Below are 24,194 nucleotides of genomic sequence, written 5' to 3'. Positions count from 1 at the left end.
AGAGGATTTTTCCTTTTCTGAAACCTTGCATTCCATGAGGGAGCATTTCAAGTGGGAAGGTCAGGATTTTTCAGATTCTCGTAAGAGGCTTAGGGAATTTTTGTTTTTGCCACAACATAGGCCTTTGGCTATTCCCCCTGTTTTAGATGTTGTTCAGGATGTTTTTTCTGAAGCTTCCCTTAATCCTGATTCTTTACCCCCTGCCCCTGTCAAGCCAGACAGGTATTACAGAGTTCCAGAGGCACATAAATATTTGTATAAGAGTCCTAGAGCTGACCCGGAAACTATTATTCAAGGACCTAAGGGTGTCAGGGCTTCTGTGGTTAAGAATCCAGTTCCTTTGGATAAAGATTCTAGAGCATTGGATAGGTGGGGTAAAAAAGTGTACACCTCTTCTACGTTAGCTATGAGGGCTTTAAATTGCCAATTTCATATGCTGAAGTATCAGAACTTTCTGTTAGGTCAATTGAAATCTAAGGTAGATGCTTTATCTGAGGGTTTAGAGTGTAAGGAATTGCAGGACTTGGTTCATGCTTCAGATCAAGTTGGTAAACATTCCTTGCAGTGTGGCTTCGATGCCCTTCAGGCTTCATCCAGGGTGGCTGCTACCGGTTCAGTTATTCGTAGACATGCCTGGCTTAAGGATCAAAATTTGTCAGAGCATGTTAAAGCTCGGATTTTGGATGCTCCTCTTCAATCTGAAGTGCTTTTTGGTTCCCCTGTGGAGTCAGTTTTGAAAAAGATGGAAGATAAAGCTAAGCCTATGCAGACGGTTAAGGAATTTTTGCAAGTGCAGCCCCCTAAGTTTAGCAGGAATTGGCCTGCAAGAGGATGGTCTTACCCTTCTTCGGATTTTCAGTCTAAGGGAAGGTCTAGACGTGGTAGGGGCAGGGCTCACGCTCAGGGTTCTTTCAGACCTAGGACTTGGAGTTCTCCTGCACAATCTTCTGGTGAGGGCAGGGGTCAGCCTTTTCATAAACAGACCCAATGACGTGTATCTTCAGCTGCCAGATCCTTCTTTTCTGGCAGCTCCTCTAGGAGGAAAGTTGGCACTTTTCAAACAAAATTGGCATTTGGTCACCCAGGACAAATGGGTGTTGGACATAATAAATCAAGGCTACAAGTTTTATTTTCACACTTTTCCTCCTTTCAAAGGCATGCCGGATGTACCTCCTCAGCAAAGGCTGGAGGCTCAGGAACAAATTTCTTTGCTTTTACAGATGGGGGCAATCCAGGTGGTACCTCTGTCAGAAGAAGGCCTAGGGTTTTATTCTCGTCTTTTCCTAGTGCCAAAGAAAGGAAACACTTGGAGGCCAATTCTGGATTTGTCCATTCTCAATACATACCTAGACATTCCAAAGTTCAAGATGTTAACATTACAGCAACTTCTGCCTATGCTAGGCAAAGATCACTGGATGGTAACTCTGGATCTCAAAGAGGCCTATCCTCACATTCCTATCAGGCCCAGCTGCAGGAGATTCCTCACGCTGGTACTTCTCATTATCAGTTCTCTGCATTGCCCTTTGGTTTATCTACTGCCCAGGGTGTTCACAAAGGTTCTGGCTCCTGTAATAGCTTTCTTAAGACTGAGGGGAATACAAATTTATCCTTATCTGGACGATTGCCTGATTCTTGCTCAAGACAAAGACAAGTTACTTCAACATCTACAGTATGTAATGGCAGTTTTAAGGTGCCTAGGGTATTCTGTGAACGAAATAAAGTCCAGTCTAGTACCCTCTCAGGACATGTGCTTTCTGGGTGTGAGACTGAATACAGCCTCTCAGATGGCTTTTCTGACCCCGGACAAACAAAAAACTCTTCACCTATACTTCCAGCAATTATCAGTACTGTCCAGGCTGACTGCAAGGACAGTCCTTCAAGCCTTGGGGTTCATGTCATCTTGCATTCTAGTACTTCCCAATGCCAAACTGCATATGAGGAAGCTACAATGGTATCTCAAAAGTGTATGGACTCAACACTGCCACGATTTGGACACTGTCATTCAGATAATACCTTGCATCCAGAAGGAATTCTTGTGGTGGGCACAGGAATGTCACCTAAACAAGGGACTCTCTGTGACCCGACCAGAGGCGAGTCAGATCATAACGACGGATGCCTCAGACCTGGCTTGGGAGCACACTTCAATGGGAAATGGATTCAAGACACGTGGCCTCCCAGACTACAGCATTTGCATATCAACATGAAGGAGATGTTAGCAGTCCAGTTTGCCTTGATGGCTTTCAAGGGCCTACTTCAACCAGGACAGGTGTTGATACGAACAGACAACACTACAGTCACGTGGTACATCAACAAGCAGGGGGGAACCCATTCTTACCCTCTTTGCAGACAAGCTATGATATTGTGGGAGACTGCTCTGAGTTTGCACATCACTCTTCAAGCACGGTTTCTGCCAGGAGCACAGAACTCCCTAGCAGATGTATTGAGCAGACAAATGGTGGACTCCCACGAGTGGAAATTGGATCCTCAGGTATTCCAACAGTTGACAGTGGCTTGGGGAACTCCAGACATAGATCTGTTCGCTTCTCCTCTAAATTTCCAACTACCAAAATTTTGCACAAAGATGTTTCACCCAAAAGCTTGGAAAGTGGATGCTCTATCTTTCAGTTGGAACAACCTTCACGCCTATGCTTTTCCTCCTCTGCCTCTCCTTACCAAGGTACTCTTGAAAGTCAGACGGGACAAGCCTTGCATGATTTTAATAGCACCAGATTGGCCACGTCAGCACTGGTATCCTCTGCTGAGAAGTTTAATTCAGGAGCCTCCTTGGCCTTTGCCACAGCTTCCTCACTTGTTGTCCCAGTCAAGCAGTCATTTGCTCAATGTCAGGGTGCAGTCCCTGCATCTAACGGCCTGGCATTTTCTGTTTTAGAGCCTGTGGGATCTCAGCTTCCTCAACAGGTTTTAGATGTCATTTTGGAAGCCAGGCGGCCCAGCACTAGAAAAGTTTATGCTGATAAATGGAGGAGATTTTTTCTTTGGAGCACAACTAAGGGCTTTGATGTCTCGGTGCCTAATTTGAGATTTACACTGCAGTACCTTACTGAATTACTAGACAAGGGTTTGTCATTTTCCTCTGTGAAGGTTCATGCTGCAGCCATTTCTGCTCACTATGATTGTGACCCTCCTTTATTTTCTCACCCTTTGTTTAAGCAATTTCTTAGAGGGCAAAAATATAAGACCCCAATAGAGCTCCTACTCCTTCCTGGGACCTCAATTTTGTGTTGGAGAAGCTTACTTTGCCTCCTTTTGAACCTGCAGCTACGTCTGAATTGAAGTTTTTGTCTTGGAAGACTGCTTTTTTGTTAGCCATTACTTCTGCTAGGAGGGTTTCTGAATTGCAGGATCTCATGGCAGTTGAACCCTTTCTGATATTCCATAAGGATAGAGTTTCTTTGCGTACTAACCCTACTTTTATGCCAAAAGTGATTTCTAATGTGGCCTTGAACCAGTCTATCCATTTGCCTACCTTTTATGCTGATCCCCAAAATAAGGGGGAAAAAATCTTGCATTCTTTGGATATACACAGGCAGTTACGTTATTATTTGAGCAGAACTAAGGAGTTCAGACAGACTCAACAGTTATTTGTTTCTTTTGCTTTGGGTTCACAAGGGAAAGCTGTTTCAAAGCAAACTATTTCAAAGTGGATTGGTAATTGTATTGCTTTTTGTTATTCTCATCATGGGAAGAATGTTCCTGCTGGGATCAGACCTCATTCCACTAGGGCTACTGCCACATCTACTGCTTTTTTGAGGGGGGGTAGCTACTAAGGATATTTTGGAAGCAGCTACTTGGAGTTCAGTTCACACTTTTACTAAGCATTATCATCTCCCTCTTTATTCCAAGTCCAGGGCTGGGTTTGCCACTGCAGTCTTACAGGGCATGTTAGCAGCCCCTAATGCTTTTTAGTTTGCCAGCCTCCCTTTTCCTTTGCTTTGGGATTCTACCCACAGGTTATGACTGCAGCAATGTGAGACGAAGAACATAGTACAGTTTTGTACCTACCATAAATGTAGATGTTCGAGGATCCACATTGCTGCAGTCCTATTTTCCCTCCCTCCTTCCCCTCTATTGTTTGGGGTTGTTGTTGTTATTGTTGTTGTTGTTGTTCCTTGGGGATAATTGTTATTTTCTTCTTTGTGGTTGTTGGGCATTTTCTTTTTTGGCTCTGGCCTTTCCTTTGTAAGGCCTTCTGACATCTGGGGCAAGAAAGACTGAGGATATGGCATCGGTCATGCGCTTAAGTACTACTACGTACTGACGTCAGCTCCAGCCTAACTCTTTGGTATTCGGACTACCCACAGGTTATGACTGCAGCAATGTGGATCCTCGAACATCTACATTTATGGTAGGTACAAAACTGTACTTTTCTATTTTGTGGTTTAAATATTTTAGGCTTATTATTGATATCATCTGTCTAAGAATGTAATTATAGTAAGCTGGCGACTTGAATTTTTCTCTTAGTTTATCAAGTGTGTCATCTTTTTACTGTAGGATATCTCATACTATTAGTTCTTTAATTCTTGTTAATGGTTTGAGATCAATCATTTTATTATTTAACTTAATATTAGGGTTCATATGTATAGGTTGTAACAGTACTAACGAATTCTGCAGATTGATAGAAAGAAAAAGGGATTGGAATGCAGTAATACCATTTTTGATTATTGGGTGTAGTTTGTGAAACATTTTTTGTTGGGGTTGGAGGAAAGGAACAGCTTTGGGATTTATTTTTATGGAATTTAGTAAATGTGCCCATATTTTAACCCATGTTGTGTACCAAGTCTTTTTTGCACTATCATATTCCACAATTTGGATCAACCTGTTTGCTTTGATAATAAGGTAATATAGGCCAAAATCTGGTAGCCCCACCCTGCCTTTTATGTTTGGTATTGTAAGGTTTTTGTAGCTTATTCTTGTTGTTTTAGGGTGCCATAGGAATCTGGAGAGGGCCTTTTCCATTTCTTTGAATAGTTTTTTTGGTAGTATGAGGTTAATAGAGTTTAGCTGAAATAGAATTTTGGGAAGAATGTTTATTTTAATAATGGCAAAGTTAGAGAGAAGTGATAGGTTTAAGTTTTCACATCTTAAGATGTCTTGCCTAATTTTATCCCATTGTGTTTAGGAAATTTGAGCTCTGCATTTCTTTGTAAGTATGAGAGAAGTTTATGCGTAGGTATTTTAGCTTATATGTTATGGCTATGTCGATTAAAGGGAAGTATGCTGTATTATGGTTCATGGGATTTAGAGGTAAGATTGAAGATTTTTTGGGGTTCATATTATAATTTGCAACTGCAGAGAACTGTTCTATTGAGGAAAGAATTTTTGGTAAGTCTGTATTAGGGAGTTTGAAGTATAAGTTTAGGTCATCAGCAAAAGCTGAGTATTTTACAAATGTGTTATATACCTTTGGGAAATGGTGGTATGTGTTTTGGGAGATATGGAGTAGTAGCGGTTCTAGATAAATATTAAAAAGGAACGGAGATAGTGGGCAACCCTGACGAGTTCCATTTGTGATTTTAATAGGTTTAAAATACCACTTGTTAATGCTTAGCGTGGTTGTGGCATTGTTATAAATCATCTTGATGGCCGTTATAAATGAAGTGGGGAAGTTGAAGTGTGACATTGTTGAGAAAAGAAAATCTTGGTCCACATTGTCAAATGCTTTTGAGGCGTCTATTGTAAGTGCGTATCTTGGATGATTATCTTTAGTTAAGAGAGAAATTAAGGTGTCTAACATACAGGTATTATCACTTAGTTGTCTTTCTTCATGAAGCCCATTTGTTCTGGGGAAATAATTGTATCCAAGATTTTTTGTTATCTATTAGCTAACATTGAAGACAGTATCTTTATGTCCAGATTTATAAGGGCAATGGGCCTGTAATTTGTGGGATTCAGCTTGTCTGCATTAGGTTTTGGGATTAAAATTGTCTTTGAATCATGTAAGTATTTGTCTGTAAAGCCATTTTCTATAATAAAGTTGTAAAGTCTTAGCAGTATTGGAGCTAGTATATTGCTGAGTTTTTTGTAGAACATGGCTGTAAATCCGTCAGGGCCTGGTGATTTGTTGACTTCTAGTTTTTTGATCGCAATTTTGATTTCACTGATTGATAAAGGACTGTTCAGGAAGTTATATTGTTCTACATCTTGTTTTGGAAATTTTAAATTATTAAGGAATTTTTCTTTTAGATTAGGTAAATGTTTCTGCTTTTCAGGGTTATAGATCTTGTAAATATCCCAAAACAAGTTGACTATATCTTCATTGTTCTGTAGATTCCTATCTTTATATTTTATTTCTGGGATATTATGGAGAGTTTTTTATGTTTATCATACTTGCAAGTACCTTAGAAGGGGTTTGTGCCCATTCAGAATACTTATATAGTAGTTTCAGTTCATTTATTGTGTGTTTATGAAGTTGTATAGAGTAGAGTTCTTGCTGAATCTGTTGTAATTTCCTTTCTAGTTCCTGTGAGTGATGGGTTTGTAATTGTAATTCAGTGTTTTTGTATTGCGACTCAAGCAGACTAATCCTTTCTTGCTCTTGTTTTTTGTACAGTGAAGCTTTTTGTATTAAGATTCCCCTTAATACAGTTTTTGTGGCTGCCCACTGAATGTCTAATGGTATTTGGCTTTGTGAATTATCTTGGTCCAATTGTTTTATAGTTTTACCTAACTCATCAATTAACTCTTTATGGTTTAACAGTTTATTGTTTAAGTACCAGTTATAGTGGCCTCGCTGATTAGGAGAACTGAGATTTTTATTGAGAGTAATTGTGATTCTGGAATGATCTGAGATTATTCTGTGATTAAATACATATTTTTGGCAAAACCTAGCAAGGTTCAAGGAGATCAGGAAATAATCTAACCTTGACCATACTTTATGTGGAGGGGAATAGAAAGTGTATTTGCTTATAGATCTGTCATGGTCCAAAATTAGGTAGGGGTCAACAAGGTTGTGATTATGTATGAGGTCATTTAGAGCTGATGTCACTTGGGCTGGCTGTTTTCTGTTTTTGTTTGCGCTATCTGTAAGTGGGTCGATTAAACAGTTACAATCCCCCCCTATAATGATAGAATGATTGGCAAAGTTTGCTAGCAGGTTGTATATTTCGTATAAAAAAAAAGATGCTGGTTTGAACATGGGCCATATATATTCAAGAAGAGAGTATTGTGTTTTGTTTGTGGATGCATGCTAGTGAAAACAACACCATCTGCCTTTCATATCATAGTTATTATTTGTTATATTCTCTTGAAAGGATTCTTTGATAATAATAGCTGTTCCTTTTGTAGCAGAGTTGTCCCCTGATGAAATAATTTTCTTAATCCATTTTCTTGAGCTAATTTCCCTTGTTCTTTGTTAAGGTGTATCTCTTGTAAGAATATGATATTTGAGTTAGCTTGATAGATTAAGTGCAGGATTAAATTTAGCTCTTTGCTATCACCAACCCATCAACATTCCAGGTATCAGTTATGTACATGGCTGGCTATCTGTTGCTTACATACAGATAAAATAGTGGCCTTAGGTTATTTTTGTATTTGTAGCGAACTGAGTCATTGTTGTGATGAAGAAAAATGTTTATGGGTATCATACTTTTGAACAGGATGGCTTCCAACCTTTTTTCACCCACACACACACACACACACACACACACACACACACACACACAGTGTCTACCCACCTATCTCCCTTCCATTTTGTGGTATTAAATTTTATGACTAGTGTGTTGTTTGAATACCATCTGGGCGTGTTGTTATATTGCTGGTAAAGGGAGATAATAACTAGATACTTTACTTCATTCCAAGTGACGCTAATCATACCTGACACACAGTTGCATGCTCCTTAATGAAGTGTGTGCTCTAAACATGTTGAAACTATTTACAGATTATTTCGCAGTAGTGTGTTAATATCTTAATAAATGAAAAGAAAAAGCATTATGTAAAGCCTGTATTTTGATTACAGCCATTACATTTTATAGGACTATCTTCCATTTGAGGGTTATTTGTGAGAAAGCCATTTAAAACGTTGTAGCCCCTTTTTATAGGCATAAATAAACATTCACCCAGGGCAATGCATAACTCCTACCCTCTCGGCTACCATCCAAAAACCTTCGGAAGACATTGCCAGTTCCTTTAATAGTTTCGTCACAGAAGCTATCCAGTCACTAGCTATCCAACTATCTCCCCGTTTTCCGAGTCCTAATGCTGCTGCACCTGCTTCTCAACTCCCCTTTAACTTTCAACCAGTTTCCACATCGCTTATCCGTGCCCTAATCAAGAAACTAAAACCTACCACCCTTGCAGCGGATCTCCTCCCAGCTGAGTATCTACAAAAAGCTGCAAATGCCATAGCATACCCGATCTCTATCCTTATCAATAGAACTATATCAGAAGCCACTATCCCCTCCATCTGGAAGACATCCCATGTTATTCCACTCCACAAAGGGGGCAGTTCCACTGAGCTGTCAAATTACAGACCTATAGCTATTTTGTCACCCCTGGCTAAAATTATGGTGAAGTGAATCCATAAACAACTCCTGAGCCATCTCATTCAGCACAATCTCCTGGCTAACTCGCAGCATGGTTTCAGACCATTCCACAGTACAACCACGGCCCTCCTCTCCTTCTCCAGTGTTATTAATCAAAACTGAAAGAACAGTAAGCTGCCCTCTTTCTTGAACACTCCAAGGCCTTTGACATAGTCAGCCACCAACTTCTCATACACGCACTTAAAACTATTCCCCTAGATGTCCAGGCTAGCCAATGGTTCAGGTCTTATCTGAGTGGTAGACAACAGGCTGTACTATGGCAGAACAAACTGTCTTCCCTTCTACCTATCACACTTGGGGTCCCTCAGGGTTCTATATTAGGATCCCTATTATTTTCTGTCTTTATTAATGACCTGTACACAGTCATCCCAACAGCCACCTGCATTCAGTATGCGGATGACTCCACTTTGATTTGCTCTGCCACCTCCTCTTTAAGTCTGCAGACTCTATCCCAAAATGTTTTTAATATTGTCAAAAACTGGCTCTGTAATCGACGTCTCCTATTAAATCCTAACAAAACGAAGCTACTGCTTTTCTCCCCCACTCGTAAAGCCTCCACTCCAACCTTTACTATAAAATATAACAATGGCACTGTCATTGTTCCAGATCCCTGTCCTCTTAGGTGTAACAGTTGATAGTAACCTCAAGTTTAATATTCATATTAATCAAACTATTAAAAAAGTTAATAAAAAACTTGGCTCACTGTACAAGATCAAACCTTTCCTCACTCCACTAGCTAGGATGGTAATTGCCCGTACACATTTACTTTCCACCCTCCTTTATGCATCCCCTCTCCTCATGAACTTGAGTAAGTCTGACCTTTAGCTGCTTTAATCATATTGCTAGATTTGCCTCTGGACACCGTCTGAACCTAAAGAATCTAGGGTGGTTAGAATTTCCTATCCAACTTCAGTACAATCAGCTAATAGTAGCACATAAAATTCTCTACCAACCTGAAAATACACCCGTACTTACAAAAATTATCACCCCTTACAGCAACATCAGTACACTTGGCTCATCCAACAAATTACTAGTCCAAACCCTCAAAAGCAACAACTCATCTGGAGACTCTGTATGCCAACTCTGTTGGCAAAATATGGAACTGACTTCCTGCTGAGCTTACTTCAGAACCCGTTCTAATCCAATTAAAAAAATCTAAAACAGTACTTTAAAAGGCAATGGCTACATTGCTTCCTAATTGTTACTCTATAACAAATCAGATTTATATATGACGGAATGAATGACTTTTATCCTGTGTATTGTATGTGTAATAGTGCTTTAAACAGTTTTTCTGTATGTGTGTATAGAGCTTTTCTCCCTGGGCCTTCACTGAAAATGGGCAAGTATCCAGTCAGACTATCCTGGTCAAATGTAAAATAAAAAAATAAAAAAATAAATAAAATTAAGAGATAAGACACATATTTGCACAGTGGCTAAAATTAGTTGCTGGTTGGACCAGCTGTTTGATTTCAGTTTGACGTTATTTTGACTGCTGTGGATACAGGCAGTACATACAAATTCTTCATTCGTTATTACTACGAGTCAGGATTAGAGCCACTGTGTTTGAAAGTTATGGTTCTTTCACCTGGAAGTTTGTCTAGAAAATTATAGAGATAAGTTGGAGTTGTAAAGATGTAACAATGCAAAATTTACCACTTTTATCTGCTTATTTTGATATCAGCTTCATGAAAAGTTTGACCTTTTGAAGAGGTCTCACCAGGAAGAAAAGAAGAAACTGGAGGATAAGAAGAAGGAGCTAGAAGAGGAAATTAATGTATTTAGTAAGAAGAAGGCTGCCACTCACCTACTGCAGTCCCAGGGCCAGCAAGCTGGGTCACAGCAGGCAAAGAAGGAAAAAGATAAGAAAAAGTAAGCAAACCTCTCAGTTCATCTGGTTTACTTCTAGCATGCATCTTTTCAGTTTCATGTGTTATTTTTTGATTCTACAGTCTTATAGCAAGCATAGGGGTGGAACGTATCACTTATTCAGATTTCTCAGGATATTTGGCTATCATATTAAAACATACCGTATCACTGAATACAGAAAATAGTTGAAACGTAGGTTAGCTTTAGTAAAGACCAAGTTACATGGTTACTTATAAAGGTAGTTGCTTGAGTGAAATAGTCAAGTATCTATCCTTCAGTGGCTACCCGTTCAAACATCATCAGACTCCAAGGAGCAGGACTGTACCAAATGGCACTTCACTATGGCTCTGTTCTAGTTTTCCATCCATTACATGCATGCAGTTCACCCCTGTCACTCTGTCGCTATTCATTAGTCAGTACTATCCTAGGGGCAGATAGGGCTCTGTTTTGTATGGATGGAGACTTGTCCTATAGCCTGGTCTGTCTGCCATGTGTTAGAGACCATGTGACATGATGGGCAAAAGCTGTGTCTCTGCAGGTTCGTCTGCTAAGGAATTCTGAAATGGAAATGATGGCAGCTGGTAGTAGATGTTCTTTCTCCACACAGGGCACATCTTTACTGCTTCACATTTGTCCTTTAAATTCCACAAAGAATATAAATAGTACAGTCCCTCCTTGCCTGTCTGTGTTTGTTGCAACAGATTGTTCAAAAGGATCCCTCATTCCATTTCCCTTTCTTGTCAGTAGTTATTAGTCTTTCTGTATGACCCTTTTGAGAGAGTTGGTTCTGTAACTTTGCAATCCATTGTCAACCTTCACTTGGCCAGCTCACTATACTGTCACTCATTGTGTAAAAAGAGGGATTAACTGGTTTATGTAGTCACTTGGAAATCACAGTTCCTTGAGAAGCAGAAAAATAGTCAAGGCTATTCACAGATAGTAAACCTTGGTTACTTATATTTCCTGTGTCTAACTGCTGGCCACATCATGAACTTTTTCACATCCTTGGGATTAATTCAGGGCTGAACATTTGTGGAAATGTACTGGAATGCATGAAATGTCTTTTCTCAGAACTAGTGCTGAAAGTTTTCCCTTACAATCAGTGTGGGTGGTTGTGTGGACGCGAGTCTAAGTTTTAAAGAAAAAATGTATGTTTAAAGATTGCAGAGTGCTGTGTGTGGCTGGGGATTTTTTCTTGTTTCTCTGCTTATTTGACCAAGTATAGCTGGGGAATCCTGTTTTCCTGCCAGCCTTTAAGTATTTAAAAAGTTTAAATGTCTTAAGGGTCTTAATTTTGGTATGCTTATATTTGTGGAAGTGTGCTTTGCATATATGGAAGTTTGAGCTATTCTTTTGAAATCTCTCTTAAAACATATCTCAGCTTTGTTGTTCAAAAATCATAAAAGCAAAAAACAATGGGTAAAAGCCCAAAAGCAAGGATAATTGTTAAGTATTACTTTACTTACAAAGTTAATGAACAATAGGTTTTGTACAAACGCACATTTTCTGAAGAGTAAGAAGTATGAAACTAATGTCTGGCAGATATGACTGGCTGTAAATCCAGTGTGATTTACTAGGAAATCAAAAACTTTACAAAGGACAAAGCAAAATATGGGACAAAATCAGGAGCAGTTTAGACTTTTGTTTTGAAGTCCTTAATTTCAGCCATTTGTGTGTTCAGCAGTTGCTTCATGGGCAGTGATTTTGAAATCTGAAGGCTATGAAGGTCAAGTTGAATAACGCATAAACTGCTGTGTGTTTGCAGGATGTTTTGAGTGAAGTGTCACCATTATGATTCAGTACCAACCCCCTTCCTAGCATGATAATCTGAAAGCTGGAGGTTAAACAATCCTTTGCAGCTGGGCATTGTGATTAAAGGGTATTTTAATGTCTTAGATCTACAAATAATGGTCTGTATGTGTCTGGCTGCTGATGAAAGTATACAAATGATAGAAATTTATATTGTTTGACATTTTATCTCACACGTAAAACATCAAGGAAGTTATGGTTTTCATAGCATCTTTTTTCCTCTACTTTTTTTTTTCAGAGTTCTGCTTGTCTTAAGACTTTCTAATCAATATAATTGTTTGTTCTGTAAGGTGATTCTGTACTGAACATTCTATTGTATAATTTTTTTACAAAATTCACCATGCAATGAAATGTTTGAAGACTGGTTCATCATCTTATATTTATTACTTGTTTTGAAAAAAATTTTGGCTCCCATAGCTGACCTTCAGCTTCTCTTAGAGCCTTTCCTTGGCTATTGTGTCTACTGCCTAGACTAAGTCTGATCGATGTTAAGAGCTCAAGGCATCCTAATGTAATATCTCATTCTGGTGCCAAGGAAATGGTTCTTATTTGAGGCCTAATCCCACTCCCTGCATATGCATATGCTATGCGGGGGGGGGGCATATTCATGCCTTCACATGCTAAACAGCCCAAGCCTTGCCACTTTATAAATAACACCCCCACCCCTTCACCTGTCCCTGGTCTCCACCAAGGATCAACTGTGATGGTGTGTTTGACCAACGTGTGCACTGTGCCCCCCCACCCCCAGGATGGGCATATGCCTTGTCTCCTTGTCTGCTCCATCAGACATCTGAGCTATTAATCATAATTGGCTTACCTGGGCTGTAGTCAGTGCTTTATCCCACTGTGCTGCTAGCACAGGTTACTTGTTTTGATAACTGAAAACTGCTATTTAGTTATTTGTCAGATGGTTGATTGCATTCACTTTTATGATTTAAAGAATGTATACAAAGTGTTTTTAAAATTTAAAGTGTGTACACCTTGTGTACAAACACTCTTGTTGAAAAAATATTTTGAGTTGCTAATAACTTTTAGAACCTCCAAATACAGAAGTCTTTTTGAAATACTTCCCTATGTCTTGCATTGATTGTTGTGTGCAGATACCACATAATTACATCACTGATCAGTTAAGTGCTATTTAAATTTAATTATAATGTTTGTATGGCTGTTAAAGTAATTAACTTATAATTAGCACTACTTGCTTGTTTTAATTAATGCAAGACATCAAGGTATTTCAGTATTTTTTTTTATTATACTAGGAAAACAATAACATTTCAGCAGAAAGAGTGTAAACATGCATGAGGATGCATGTGGCTCTACTTGTTAAAAAATAAAATTTTAAAAGAACATTTTGCACTTGAACTTTGTTTTCCATGCATGAAGATGCATGCAAAACTACCTGATGAAAACCGATGTTTTAAAAAGAGAACTTTGCACTTTCCTCTCTCTAATCCCATACCTTCACTGGCCCTACCTGATTGTACCTCTACGTGTACCCAATCCATTCCTTCTATTGGGGGTGATTGCCAGGCTTACCTGGGCTAGGCAAGAGTCCTACAACAGATTCATTTCACTAAAGGAGACCAGTCAGACCATTTATACCTGGGCTAGGCGAGAGACCAGTTCATTCCTGTCCAGGGACACCAATCATTTCTTTCTCATCTGGGAAGAGTTGGGTTTTGGGGAATACAACACCTTTCAGGTCCAGCAAAGTGTAACCTACCCACTCCATCCCATGAAGCAAGCCACTTATAGGTTCATAGATTAGTACTAAGCTAACTGCCCTTGTGAGCCATTTTAAGCCTAGCCAGTTATCCCCTGTGAGACTCAAACCCTGCACTTTGTGTTTGTAAGGCAGCCACCTTAACCATTAGACCACCCTCCCAACCCCTGACACCTCCCTTGAGCTCCGTACATTGCTGCTTACTCAGGAAGCATGCATGTTGCCACAGGTCAATGTTTCTCATGTCTGCAGAATGTTCATAGGTAGGTACTAGGCTATCTGCCCAAAGGCATTTATAAGCCTAGCCAGAATGTGTTGGCTTTCGCCGCCCCCTTAGATTAGTTCCCTGTGCCTCTGTCCAGCAGAGCCACTGAAGTGATCCCCGGGGTAAACTTTCTGATTGCCATCCACTCGTCAAGGTTTCTTTTGAAGAGTGTTAGCGAGGAGCTCTGCCTAATGTAGATTGGGATCTTGTTCCAAAGCATGGGAAGTCTCTGGGACAGGAATCTATCCCTCCAGCACATCCTATTTATTGTTGTGGTGAGGTTTAGATCCCTTGACTGTGTGGCTCGAGGGGATAAGGTTTTCTTTAGGTGGAGCATTTCCATCAATTCTGGGTTGGACATGGCCTTGTATGTCAGAAAGAGATCACCTCTGAGTAGGTGGTATGCAACCGAGTACAGTTGGAGTTTCTTCAGTCGAGTTGCATAGGACATCTGTTTGAGGCCAGTGATCCTCTTGGTGAGGTACTTCTGTGGTCTTTCCAGCTGTTGCAGGTGTCTTGTAAGGTACATCCCAAATGGGGCGTTGTACTCTATGATGGGTCTGATGAGTGATGAGTAGAGGGGCACAATGACCTCTTTTGATCTGGATGCAAACCCTTTTATGATTAGGTGAGCCACGTAAAAGGATTTTCTAACCACTTTGGCAATGTGATTATCATATGTGAGATTACTATCTACTTGGGTCCCCAAATCCCTTATTACGTCTTCCATATTTAGGGGACTACCACCTATGTGGTAGTTTGTGGGTACTTTGTTTTTTCCAAAGGGGATGACTATGCAGTTTTTGGCATTTAGCTTGAGGCCATGATTTTGACACCAGGTATCCGTCTCAGTGAGAGCCTTTTGGATGATGTCTATGTCAGTCGGAGAGTCAATTATAGCCCCTAGTTTGCAGTCTTCTGCGAACTCAGTCAGCAATAGTCCTCCTGTGCTTGTCTGTACCTCTGAGAAGTATATGCCGAACAGGAGGGGTCCTAGGACTGAGCTCTGGGGAACGCCACTTATAACCGGTTTAGAGTCGGGCCTAGCTCGCGCAACTCTCACCATGTGGGTTCTGTCTGTGAGCCAGTTGGCAACCCATCTTGTGATGTAGGGGTTTATGTTCAGGCTGGTGAACTTGTCTATAATACCAGAATGGGGAATGGTGTTAAAGGCCTTAGCGAGGTTTAGGTAGGCTGTGTGTACCACCTTTCCCTCATCTATAGCCTTGGTAACTGTCTCAAAGAAGTCCACCAGGTTTAGGAGGCATGATCTGCACTTAACAAAGCCAAACTGGGTAGGGTCCAGTGTTTGGAGGTTCCCAATGTCTCTGTTAATGAGTTCCATGATGATGCGCTCCATAGCCTTGCAGACCAAGCTAGTCAGGCTTATAGGCCGATAGTTCCCGGGGTCTATTTTAGCTCCACCTTTGTGGAGCAGAATAACCATTGCTCTGCTCCACTCTATGGGTACGTAGCCTGTGGAGAAGCTGAGTTTGAACAGTGTGTTTAGGTGAGGGGATAGTTCGTCTTTGAGCTCGTGTAGGATGCAGCCTGGGACACTGTTCAGTCCCATTGATGCTGTGTTTTTAGCTTTGGAGAGGGCAGTTTTAACCTGAATGTCTGTGATTTCAGGGACTCTACATTCTTCTAGTATGGTTATGGGTCCTTTTGGGGGTGAGAGGGGGGGTGAAGTTTGCACTGAACCTGTCTGCCAGGATGTTGGTGATATTGGTCGGTTCAGTGTATTTTGTGCCATTCTGCACTAACTCGGAGCAGATCTGAGCATTGCCACTTAGATTCATGACATAGCTAAAGAATGCATTGTGGTTATCTTTGGAGTCCTTGGCAATTTTTCTTTCAAAGCTCGCCTTGGATGATTTTATGAGGGATCGTAGTTTCTTTCTGATACTGATCAGGGATGTCTTCTCTTCTTGGGATTTTACTCTTTTCTGTACTAGTTTCCTCCTTCTATTGTAGAGCTTGTTTATGGCAGAAGTCCACCAGACTGGTTTCCTTTTCTTGGAGGAGTGAGTCTTGGTTTTGCTTGGGATGGCACGATCCATGCATTCTTGTAGGTGCCCGTAGAATGCATTTGTAAAGGATTTTGCAGCTTGGCCAGCGTTATCCTTCAGCATGGGGGCTTTGAAACTTTCCACCTCGGTCTTAAGTAACATGAAGTTTGCTTTGGAAAAGTTTTTCATGATGATTTTCTTGTCCGGGGGGTGGGGGCGGAATGTGGATATCCAAAGTGATTTGTTTATGGTCAGATCTAACCAGCGAGGGATTGACCTCCGGTGTGGAACACCGGTCGCCCATGTTGGTGTTGACCAGGTCCAATATGTTGTCACCTCTGGTGGGAGTGTTGACCAGTTGAAACAGGGCATTTGAGTTTTAAAATTCTAGGAAATGTTGGGCAAGGGAGTTAGTACTTGAGTAGTTCTCCCAGTTAATGTTTGGGTTATTGAAATCACCCAATATTAGGGTGTTTGGTAGGACCTTTATGTTTCCCAGTGTTTCCAGAAATGCGGAATGGGAGTCCCGGGACATGGTGTGTGATCTGTAGCAAGCTACAATTTGAACTGCAGTTTTGCTCGTTGTTAGTTGCACGTGGATGATCTCTGAAGCATCGTGCTGTGCCACTAACCTGGAGGTGTGGTTATCCTTGATGAATATGGATAAGCCCCTGCCTTTTGTATTTCGGTTTGGCTTCTGTGGCCGAAATGTATGGTATGAGTTGTAGCCTGGTAGTGCTGGGGTGCTCTCTGGAGCCTTAAACCAGGTTTCTGTTTCTTCACATGTATCGATTTTCTCCATACTGAGGAGTGCCTCGAGTGCATGCATTTTGAGGTTTAGATTTCTGGCATTGAGTAGCATTACTCTCAGTTTTTTGTTACTTGTGCTATTTACGGAGGTGGGTTTGTCTTTTGAGCCTTGCCTAAAAAAGGCACTGTGGGGGTGGCAAGAGCCTTGGCCAGTATTCGAAAGCCTAAGGGTGACAGGTGCAAGCCGTCTCTAGCGAAGCAGCGTGGCTTGTCATCCCAGGCAGACAGGCACTGGATCCCCTTTGAATGACACCAGAAACTTAGCCAATTGTTGAAATAGAGAAGTTTTTCTTTATACCGTGGTATCATTCTTGGTGAGGGCAAGATGATACTCAGGGTCAGGGTCATACCGGCCTGGGCTACGTGATCAGAGAGCTCTTCCATGTCTCTTTTCATGTAGTTCAGGGAGGTACGGCTCAGTTCATTCACACCAACATGGACAGTGACAGAGTCATATTTGTACTTGTTCTGGAGTGACCCAAGTGCTTGTGTTATGTGGCGGGTCCTGGCACCCAACAGGCAGCTAAAAGTAACCTTCTCCTTATTCTAGTGAGTGGGACGTCAGTGTGCCTGACTATAGAGTCACATATTACTAGTATGTTGAGTATGTTATTTTGTTTTAAGGGCTGTGATTGCATGGCACACTGGTTTTGTGAAGTATGTGTTTCATGGTTTGTGTTGGGGAGTGGAGGTTGCTTGGATGTTTGCTTTGGAGGTCTCCGTTGGTTTTGCAGATTTTTATTTAGAGCCTCCGAGTATGTTTTCATGTATTTATGTGTGTTTTTTTTGCCAGTGCTGGTTTAATGGGTCTATGTGAGACTGGTGGTGTGATGCAAGTATGTCCCTTCTCCTCTTGACTGTCTGATCCAGTCTTGGGTTGAGAGAGCTTAGCCTCCAGTTTGGCTGTATAATTGCATCTCTCGCATGTATTAGTGTTTGGTGGCAGGAGGAGGGGGTTGTCTATGTACATGAGGCAGTTGTAACATTGCCTCAAAATTCCCAGATTCACCAGTTGGACTGGAGAGTACACCTGAAACTGCCCTTTGGACATGCCTGGATAGGTACAGTGAACTGTTTTACTGGATGGCTGCTAAGGTCAACTAGAGAGCCTTGTCCTTCTGTACAGTACAGGAGGGTCTAGTGCTAGGGTTTATAAGTGATTGCTATAAGTTTTGAGCAAGTGCCGGGCTGAGAAATGAATGGCTTGAGTGCTTAAGTTGAAAGTTTGTCTAGTTCCAAGGGAAAAATTGCAGAGGAGACTTTGTGGAGCTGGGAATAGTTTTACCCTAGCTAACCGGTGCTGCCAGGCACACAAAACTGGGCAAATACGGTATTTATAGCAGGGAAATGAAAGAGGTAGAAATTAGCTCAAAATGGCCAATAAACTACTAATTTCTGTGCTGAAACCACTCCTCCAGGGACAGATAGGCTGCTCAAAGCTCCCCTCTCTCACAGGTGAACAGAGAAACTTCCTTCTATCCAAGTGAGGTATGGGCAAACTCAGAGATTTGTAACACAGCCCTGAATTCGTTACTAACCTGAAAACTGGACTATACTAGCTTAGAAAGGTGGGAAACAAGTATATATTTTTTTGTTTTTTTTTCCAGAAAATAAAGCAGATACACTCAAAAAACACTTTAAATGCACAGAAAAGAATACTTATTGTTATATATTGCATATCAGAGTTGTAGTCAATGCCCCTAGTAATAAAGTAGGAAGAAACACAAATACAGTAAAAGCAGATGAATAATGTGCAATTTATATATATATATATATATATATATATATATATATATATATATATATATAAAACAATAGAAAACAAACTGATTTAGACAAGTTACCCATTTAACCAGAAAAAAGCTCAAAACTGAGCCCTGTTCCAGCAGTCTTCAATTAGACAGTTAGACAAGTTCTAACTGCACACTCCTGCTACTAGGGTGCATGGGAACCTTCTCCAAAAAATGATGGCCTGGATCAGTTCTCAAGTTATACAAAGTAAGCTAAATTCAGCAGGCCTGAATCTGGTCTATGCTACAGCAACAAGGTGCACCAATTTCAGAAAGAAACGGTTCAAATAAGCAGGCACAATAAGCCTGTGACAAGAAATTCCCAGCTCAGAAGGGCAGAATCCAGCCTGTCCTCCCACAAGAGTGCAGACCACAAACCTTCTTAATGTAGAATAACTGGCTTGAAGCCCAAGTGCTTAAGCCAGAACTAATACACCTTTAGAATAGCAGACACTGAGCCTTCAATCAGCAATTCCCAGCTTAGAAGGATGTAAGCCACCTGTCCTGCCACAACAGTGCAGACCACAAACCTTCTTAATGTAAAAATTAAATTAATTAATTAAATTAATGTATGAAGCCCAAGTGCTTAAACCAAAAGACTTAGAATAACAGTTACAATTTAATCAGGCTACTACCAAGCAGTAATAAATGCAGCAGAATAAATACAGTTGAGTAATTTTAAGAAAAGCAAAATAAAGTAGGAGGAAACACAAATACAGTAAAAGCAGATAAACAAAATGCATTTTTTAAGTCCAAGCAGAGAAGAAGGAAGAACCTAAGTGGGCTTAGGCATATCTTCTCTCTGTTAAGTAGAGTGAACACTAGACTCCGAATATTATCTCACTGTACTCGGTTAAGTGAGCAAATGAGAAGGACCCAGGAGGAGTGTTCTAATACAGACTTACAGGAGGGGGCAGGCAATTCCAGAGCCACCAACACAGGGAGGGAGGATGGGGAACTAACTGCAGAGAGACACACAGCACACTGTTCAATGAAACACGCAATTAGGAAACAGAAAAAATGAAAATACGGTACTTTTAAAACTGCAAGTTTGTACTTAACAGAAGACTAAAATGCACTACTACAAGTTTCACTGAACTTCAGCTTCTAATGCAGATAGTTGTAGCCAAGCAAGTCTCTCAGAAGTTGAGCATTTTTGCTCATTAATGAGTGTCATACATGTAGCTGTAACAACTGATACTCCTACAAGGTTTCACCCAAGCCATGGCCACTTCCTCCCTCCAAAATGACTAATCCAACAACCACTCACCCTTATACTACTGGCCTGAGCCCTCCAGTGCTAGTTCTGCAAATGGAATGCAAGTCATCTGGGTCACAGGGCTTCATTCCTCTGTGCCATGCAGCCAGGAGTTGCAAATCATAACTTGAGATGCATGTTAATTGATAGAAACATATTTTAAGTGCCAGAGTTTCAGTCCTGTAGGGTTCATGATATCTTTCTACTTTTTGTAGCATTTCAATTGATTGATTTATTACATTTGTTAACCGGGTAATGCCTGACTGGACCAGGAGCCAGTTTCAGCAGAGGCCCAGGGAGAAAAGCTCCAAGGCAGTAATAGTACAAGCAATTAAAATATAACAAAGTACATACAAAATATCAAAATCACATAACAGTGAATAATTAACAGGAACATCAATGCAGTTGCAATTGAATGTACAGCTATGAGCAGTATGGATTAATGGGAGATAGGAAGCTAGATGCAGCAGGATAAGGGAAGAAGATGGTAAGGGTTAGGAGGAAATTAGCCTGAAGTATGGCAGGAGCAAAGCCACTGACTAGCTAGCTAGTTTTTTAGGAGTTGTTTGAACTCTTGATAGTGTGGAGTTTTTGCAGTGGGTTGAGAAAGAGTATTCCAGAGTTTGGCAATTTTGAAAGAATAGAGGGAGTCGGTGTGATAGTTATAGGAGAGTGTAACCTTTAACATTAGTTTGTCAGAGGATCTGAGGAACTTGAGATTAAAACTAGGCTGGACTCGGTTAGAGAGAGCAGGGCAGTTGTTGGGTTGATGGACTATTTTGTGGGCGTTGTAAGTTGATTGAGAGATAAAAGGTTAGGGAGTTCTAGCCAGTTGAGCTGGAAAAGAGAAGTGCATTGGTGAGCCCTGTATGGAAGATTATTGGCAAACGTGGCAGTTTTGTTGTAGCAGGATTCTAGGTTATTGAGGTCAGACTTACACAGGTTTATATAGACGAGTGTAGAAAGCAGATGTGGCCTAGCAGTGGCCAGCCAGGCACTTTGAATTATGAATGGTTTGGCCCTGTAAAGGGTGCCAAGTTTAATATGAACTTTGTCAGAGAAATATGTTTATCAAATTTTAGATTTTCATCTATTGTGACACTTAGAAGTTTAGTCTGGTTTGTGGGGTCTATCATGGTACCATTTGAGGAGAGGATTGAGAAAGTGTATTGGCGTAGTCTGGATTTTTTGTTTCTGAAAACTATTATCTTAGTTTTGTTTGGGTTTAGTATTAGTTGATATCCATCGAGGTATTTTTCTATATCTCGAAAAGAAGTTTGCATTTTTATTTGAAGTTCTTGGGGTGAGGGGGCTGAGCAGATAAGTGTAGCGTCATCGACATACTGGAAGATGGAGGCCAAATTAGTTGCCAAGCTGACATTGTTTGTAAATATGCTAAAGAGGAAAGGACCAAGTATGGAACCTTAAGGGACACCGACAGAAATGGAGAGTAGAGGGGAAGGATTATTCTCCTATTTAGTAGCCTGCTGTCAATTGGATAGATTGCTATGGAACCAAGACAGGGGATGATGTACTGAGGTCATTAAAGCTTGTTGAGTAGAAGTTGGTGGAAGATGCTTTCAAAGGCTTTGGACATGTCAAGAAAGACAGAAGAAACAAGTTGGCTTTCATTTGAGAGATGTTGAATGGTGTTGATGAAAGTTGTTAGTGCAGTGCAGTAACAGAAGCCTGGTTCAAGGCTCCCGAGAGCACCCCAGCACTACCAGGTTATACCTCATACCATACTTTTCGGCCCCAAAACTTGGACCGAACCACAAAAGGAGGTGGGAGTATCAATATTCGTCAAAGATACCCACACCTCCAGGTTGGTGGCACAGCACGAAGCATCAGAGACTATCCATGTGTAACTAACAGTGGGTAAAACTGCCTTCCAGTTTATAGCCTGCTACAGACCACCCTCCCAAAGCCAGTAACCTCACTCGGCCTTCCTGAAAACACTGGAAAATATGAAGGTCTCTCCAAACACCATTATATTGGGCGACTTCAACTACCCAAACATAGACTGGGAGCATTACTCTAGCTCCAACACCCTAGCCCAAAGGTTCCTAGAATTTATAAACTCAAATGCTATGGAACAACTTGTTACCACTCCCACAAGAGGGGAAAACATACTGGACCCGATCATCACCAACATGGGGACTCTATGCTCCAGACCAGAAGTGTATCCCTCACTGGTAAGATCAGACCATAAACTAATCTCACTGGATTTTCACATCCCGACCCCACCCCCTGCCCAGAAAACCACAGTGAAAAACTTCTCTAAAGCAAATTTCACACTCCTCAAAACCGAGGTGGAATCCTTCAAAGCCCCCGGGCCTGTGGAAATACGGCCCAGACTGCAGAATCCTTTATAAACGCATTCTATGAACACCTTCAGGAATGCATGGATCTTGCAATCCCAAATAAAACCAAGACCCAATCCTCCAAAGGCAGACGTCCTGGCTGGTGGACCCCAGCCATAAACAAACTATACAATAGAAGGAGGAAGCTACTACATGATAGAGCAAATCCCAGCAAAATCCCAAAAAGGGAAGGCATCTCTGACCAGTATTAGCAAAAAACTACGGGCACTCATAAAATCGTCTAAGGCCAGCTTCGAGAGAAAAATTGCACAGGACACTAAAGATAATCACAAGGCTTTCTTTAGTTATGTTAGGAACCTGGGTGGGAATTCCCAGATATGCTCAGAATTAGTGCAGAATGACAAAAAATACACCAAACCCACAGACATTGCCAACATCCTAGCTGACAGGTTCAGCGCAAACTTCTCCCACCAAAGGGCAAATATCTATCCCAGCAGAGTGCTGCCCCCCTGACATCTCAGATGCTCAGGTAAGAGCCGCCCTCTCCAAAGCAAAAAACACAGCATCAGTGGGACCAGACGGTGTCCCAGGCTGCGTCCTACATGAACTCCAAGAAGAGCTAAACCCAAACATAAAACTACTTACTACAGGATATGTACCCAAACAGTGGCGTACAGCAACAGTGGTCCCTCTCCCCAAAGGTGGTGCCTCAACAGATCCTGGAAACTATCGCCCCATAAGCCTGACAAGCTTGGTCTGCAAAGCTATGGAAAGGATCATCATGGACCTCATAAATAAAGATATTGGGGACCTACAGACACTGGATCCTACCCAGTTCGGCTTTGTTAAGGGCAGATCCTGCCTCTTAAACCTGGTCGATTTCTTTGAAACAGTCACCAAGACCATTGACGAGGGGAAGGTAGTCCACACAGCCTACCTGGACCTCGCAAAAGCCTTCGATACAATACCCCACTTGGGCATTATAGATAAGCTCACTAGCTTAAATATAAACCCCTGTGTCACTAGATGGGTTGCAAACTGGCTCAAGGACAGAACCCACATGGTTAGAATTGCTGGAGCCATGTCAGACTCCAAACCAGTTACAAGTGGCGTCCCACAAGGCTCAGTCCTGGGACCTCTCTTGTTCGGTATATATTTCTCGGAGGTACAGGCCAACACGGAAGGACTGTGGCTGACCAAGTTCAGATGACTGCAAACTGGGCCATAATCGACTCTCCAGCTGACACAAGCATCCTCCAAAAGGGCCTCATAGAAACAGACAACTGGTGCCAGAGCCATGGCCTCAAGCTAAATGCCAGAAAGTGTATAGTCATCCCCTTTGGCAAAAACAAAGTGCCCACAAATTACCACATAGGTGGTAATCCATTAAGTACAGAAGAAGTAATTAGGGACCTGGGGACCCAAGTTGATAGCAATCTCTCATTTGACAACCACATGGCCAAAGTGGTTAGAAGAACATTTTATATAGCCCACCTAATCATGAAGGGATTCACATCTAGATCAGGGGAGGTCATCGTGCCTCTTTACTCATCCCTCATCAGGCCCATAATTGAGTACAATGCCCCTTTTGGGATGTACCTTACCAGACACCTGCAGCAACTGGAAAGACCCCAAAAGTACCTCACCAAGAGGATCAAAGGGCTCAAACAGATGCCATATGCTGCCGGTTAAAGAAACTCCAGCTCTACTCAGTGGCATACCACCTGCTCAGAGGCGATCTGTGCCCGATGTATAAAGCCATGTCCAACCCAGAAT

At 41.3% G+C, this 24,194-nt stretch overlaps 1 protein-coding gene across 5 annotated transcripts in view; it reads left to right on the top strand.

The window, feature by feature from the left end:
* The window catches only part of SEPTIN11 (septin 11), a 1,067,046-nt gene that overhangs the window by 889,695 nt on the left and 153,157 nt on the right, over window positions 1-24,194 (top strand). For 4 of the 5 annotated variants that reach the window (XM_044061173.1, XM_044061169.1, XM_044061170.1 and 1 more), the window contains exon 8: window positions 10,243-10,430. In XM_044061173.1, coding sequence (XP_043917108.1) covers window positions 10,243-10,430 — 188 coding nt within the window. Of the gene's footprint in view, window positions 1-10,242; window positions 10,435-24,194 lie in introns of those variants that run through there. The other variant, XM_044061174.1, reaches the window with a different exon arrangement.

The sequence above is a fragment of the Protopterus annectens genome, chromosome 2.part0 (assembly GCF_019279795.1).
Source record: "Protopterus annectens isolate FY-2018-M chromosome 2.part0, PAN1.0, whole genome shotgun sequence".
NCBI classification, from domain to species: domain Eukaryota; kingdom Metazoa; phylum Chordata; order Ceratodontiformes; family Protopteridae; genus Protopterus; species Protopterus annectens.
This window is presented reverse-complemented; position numbering and strand designations above follow the sequence as displayed.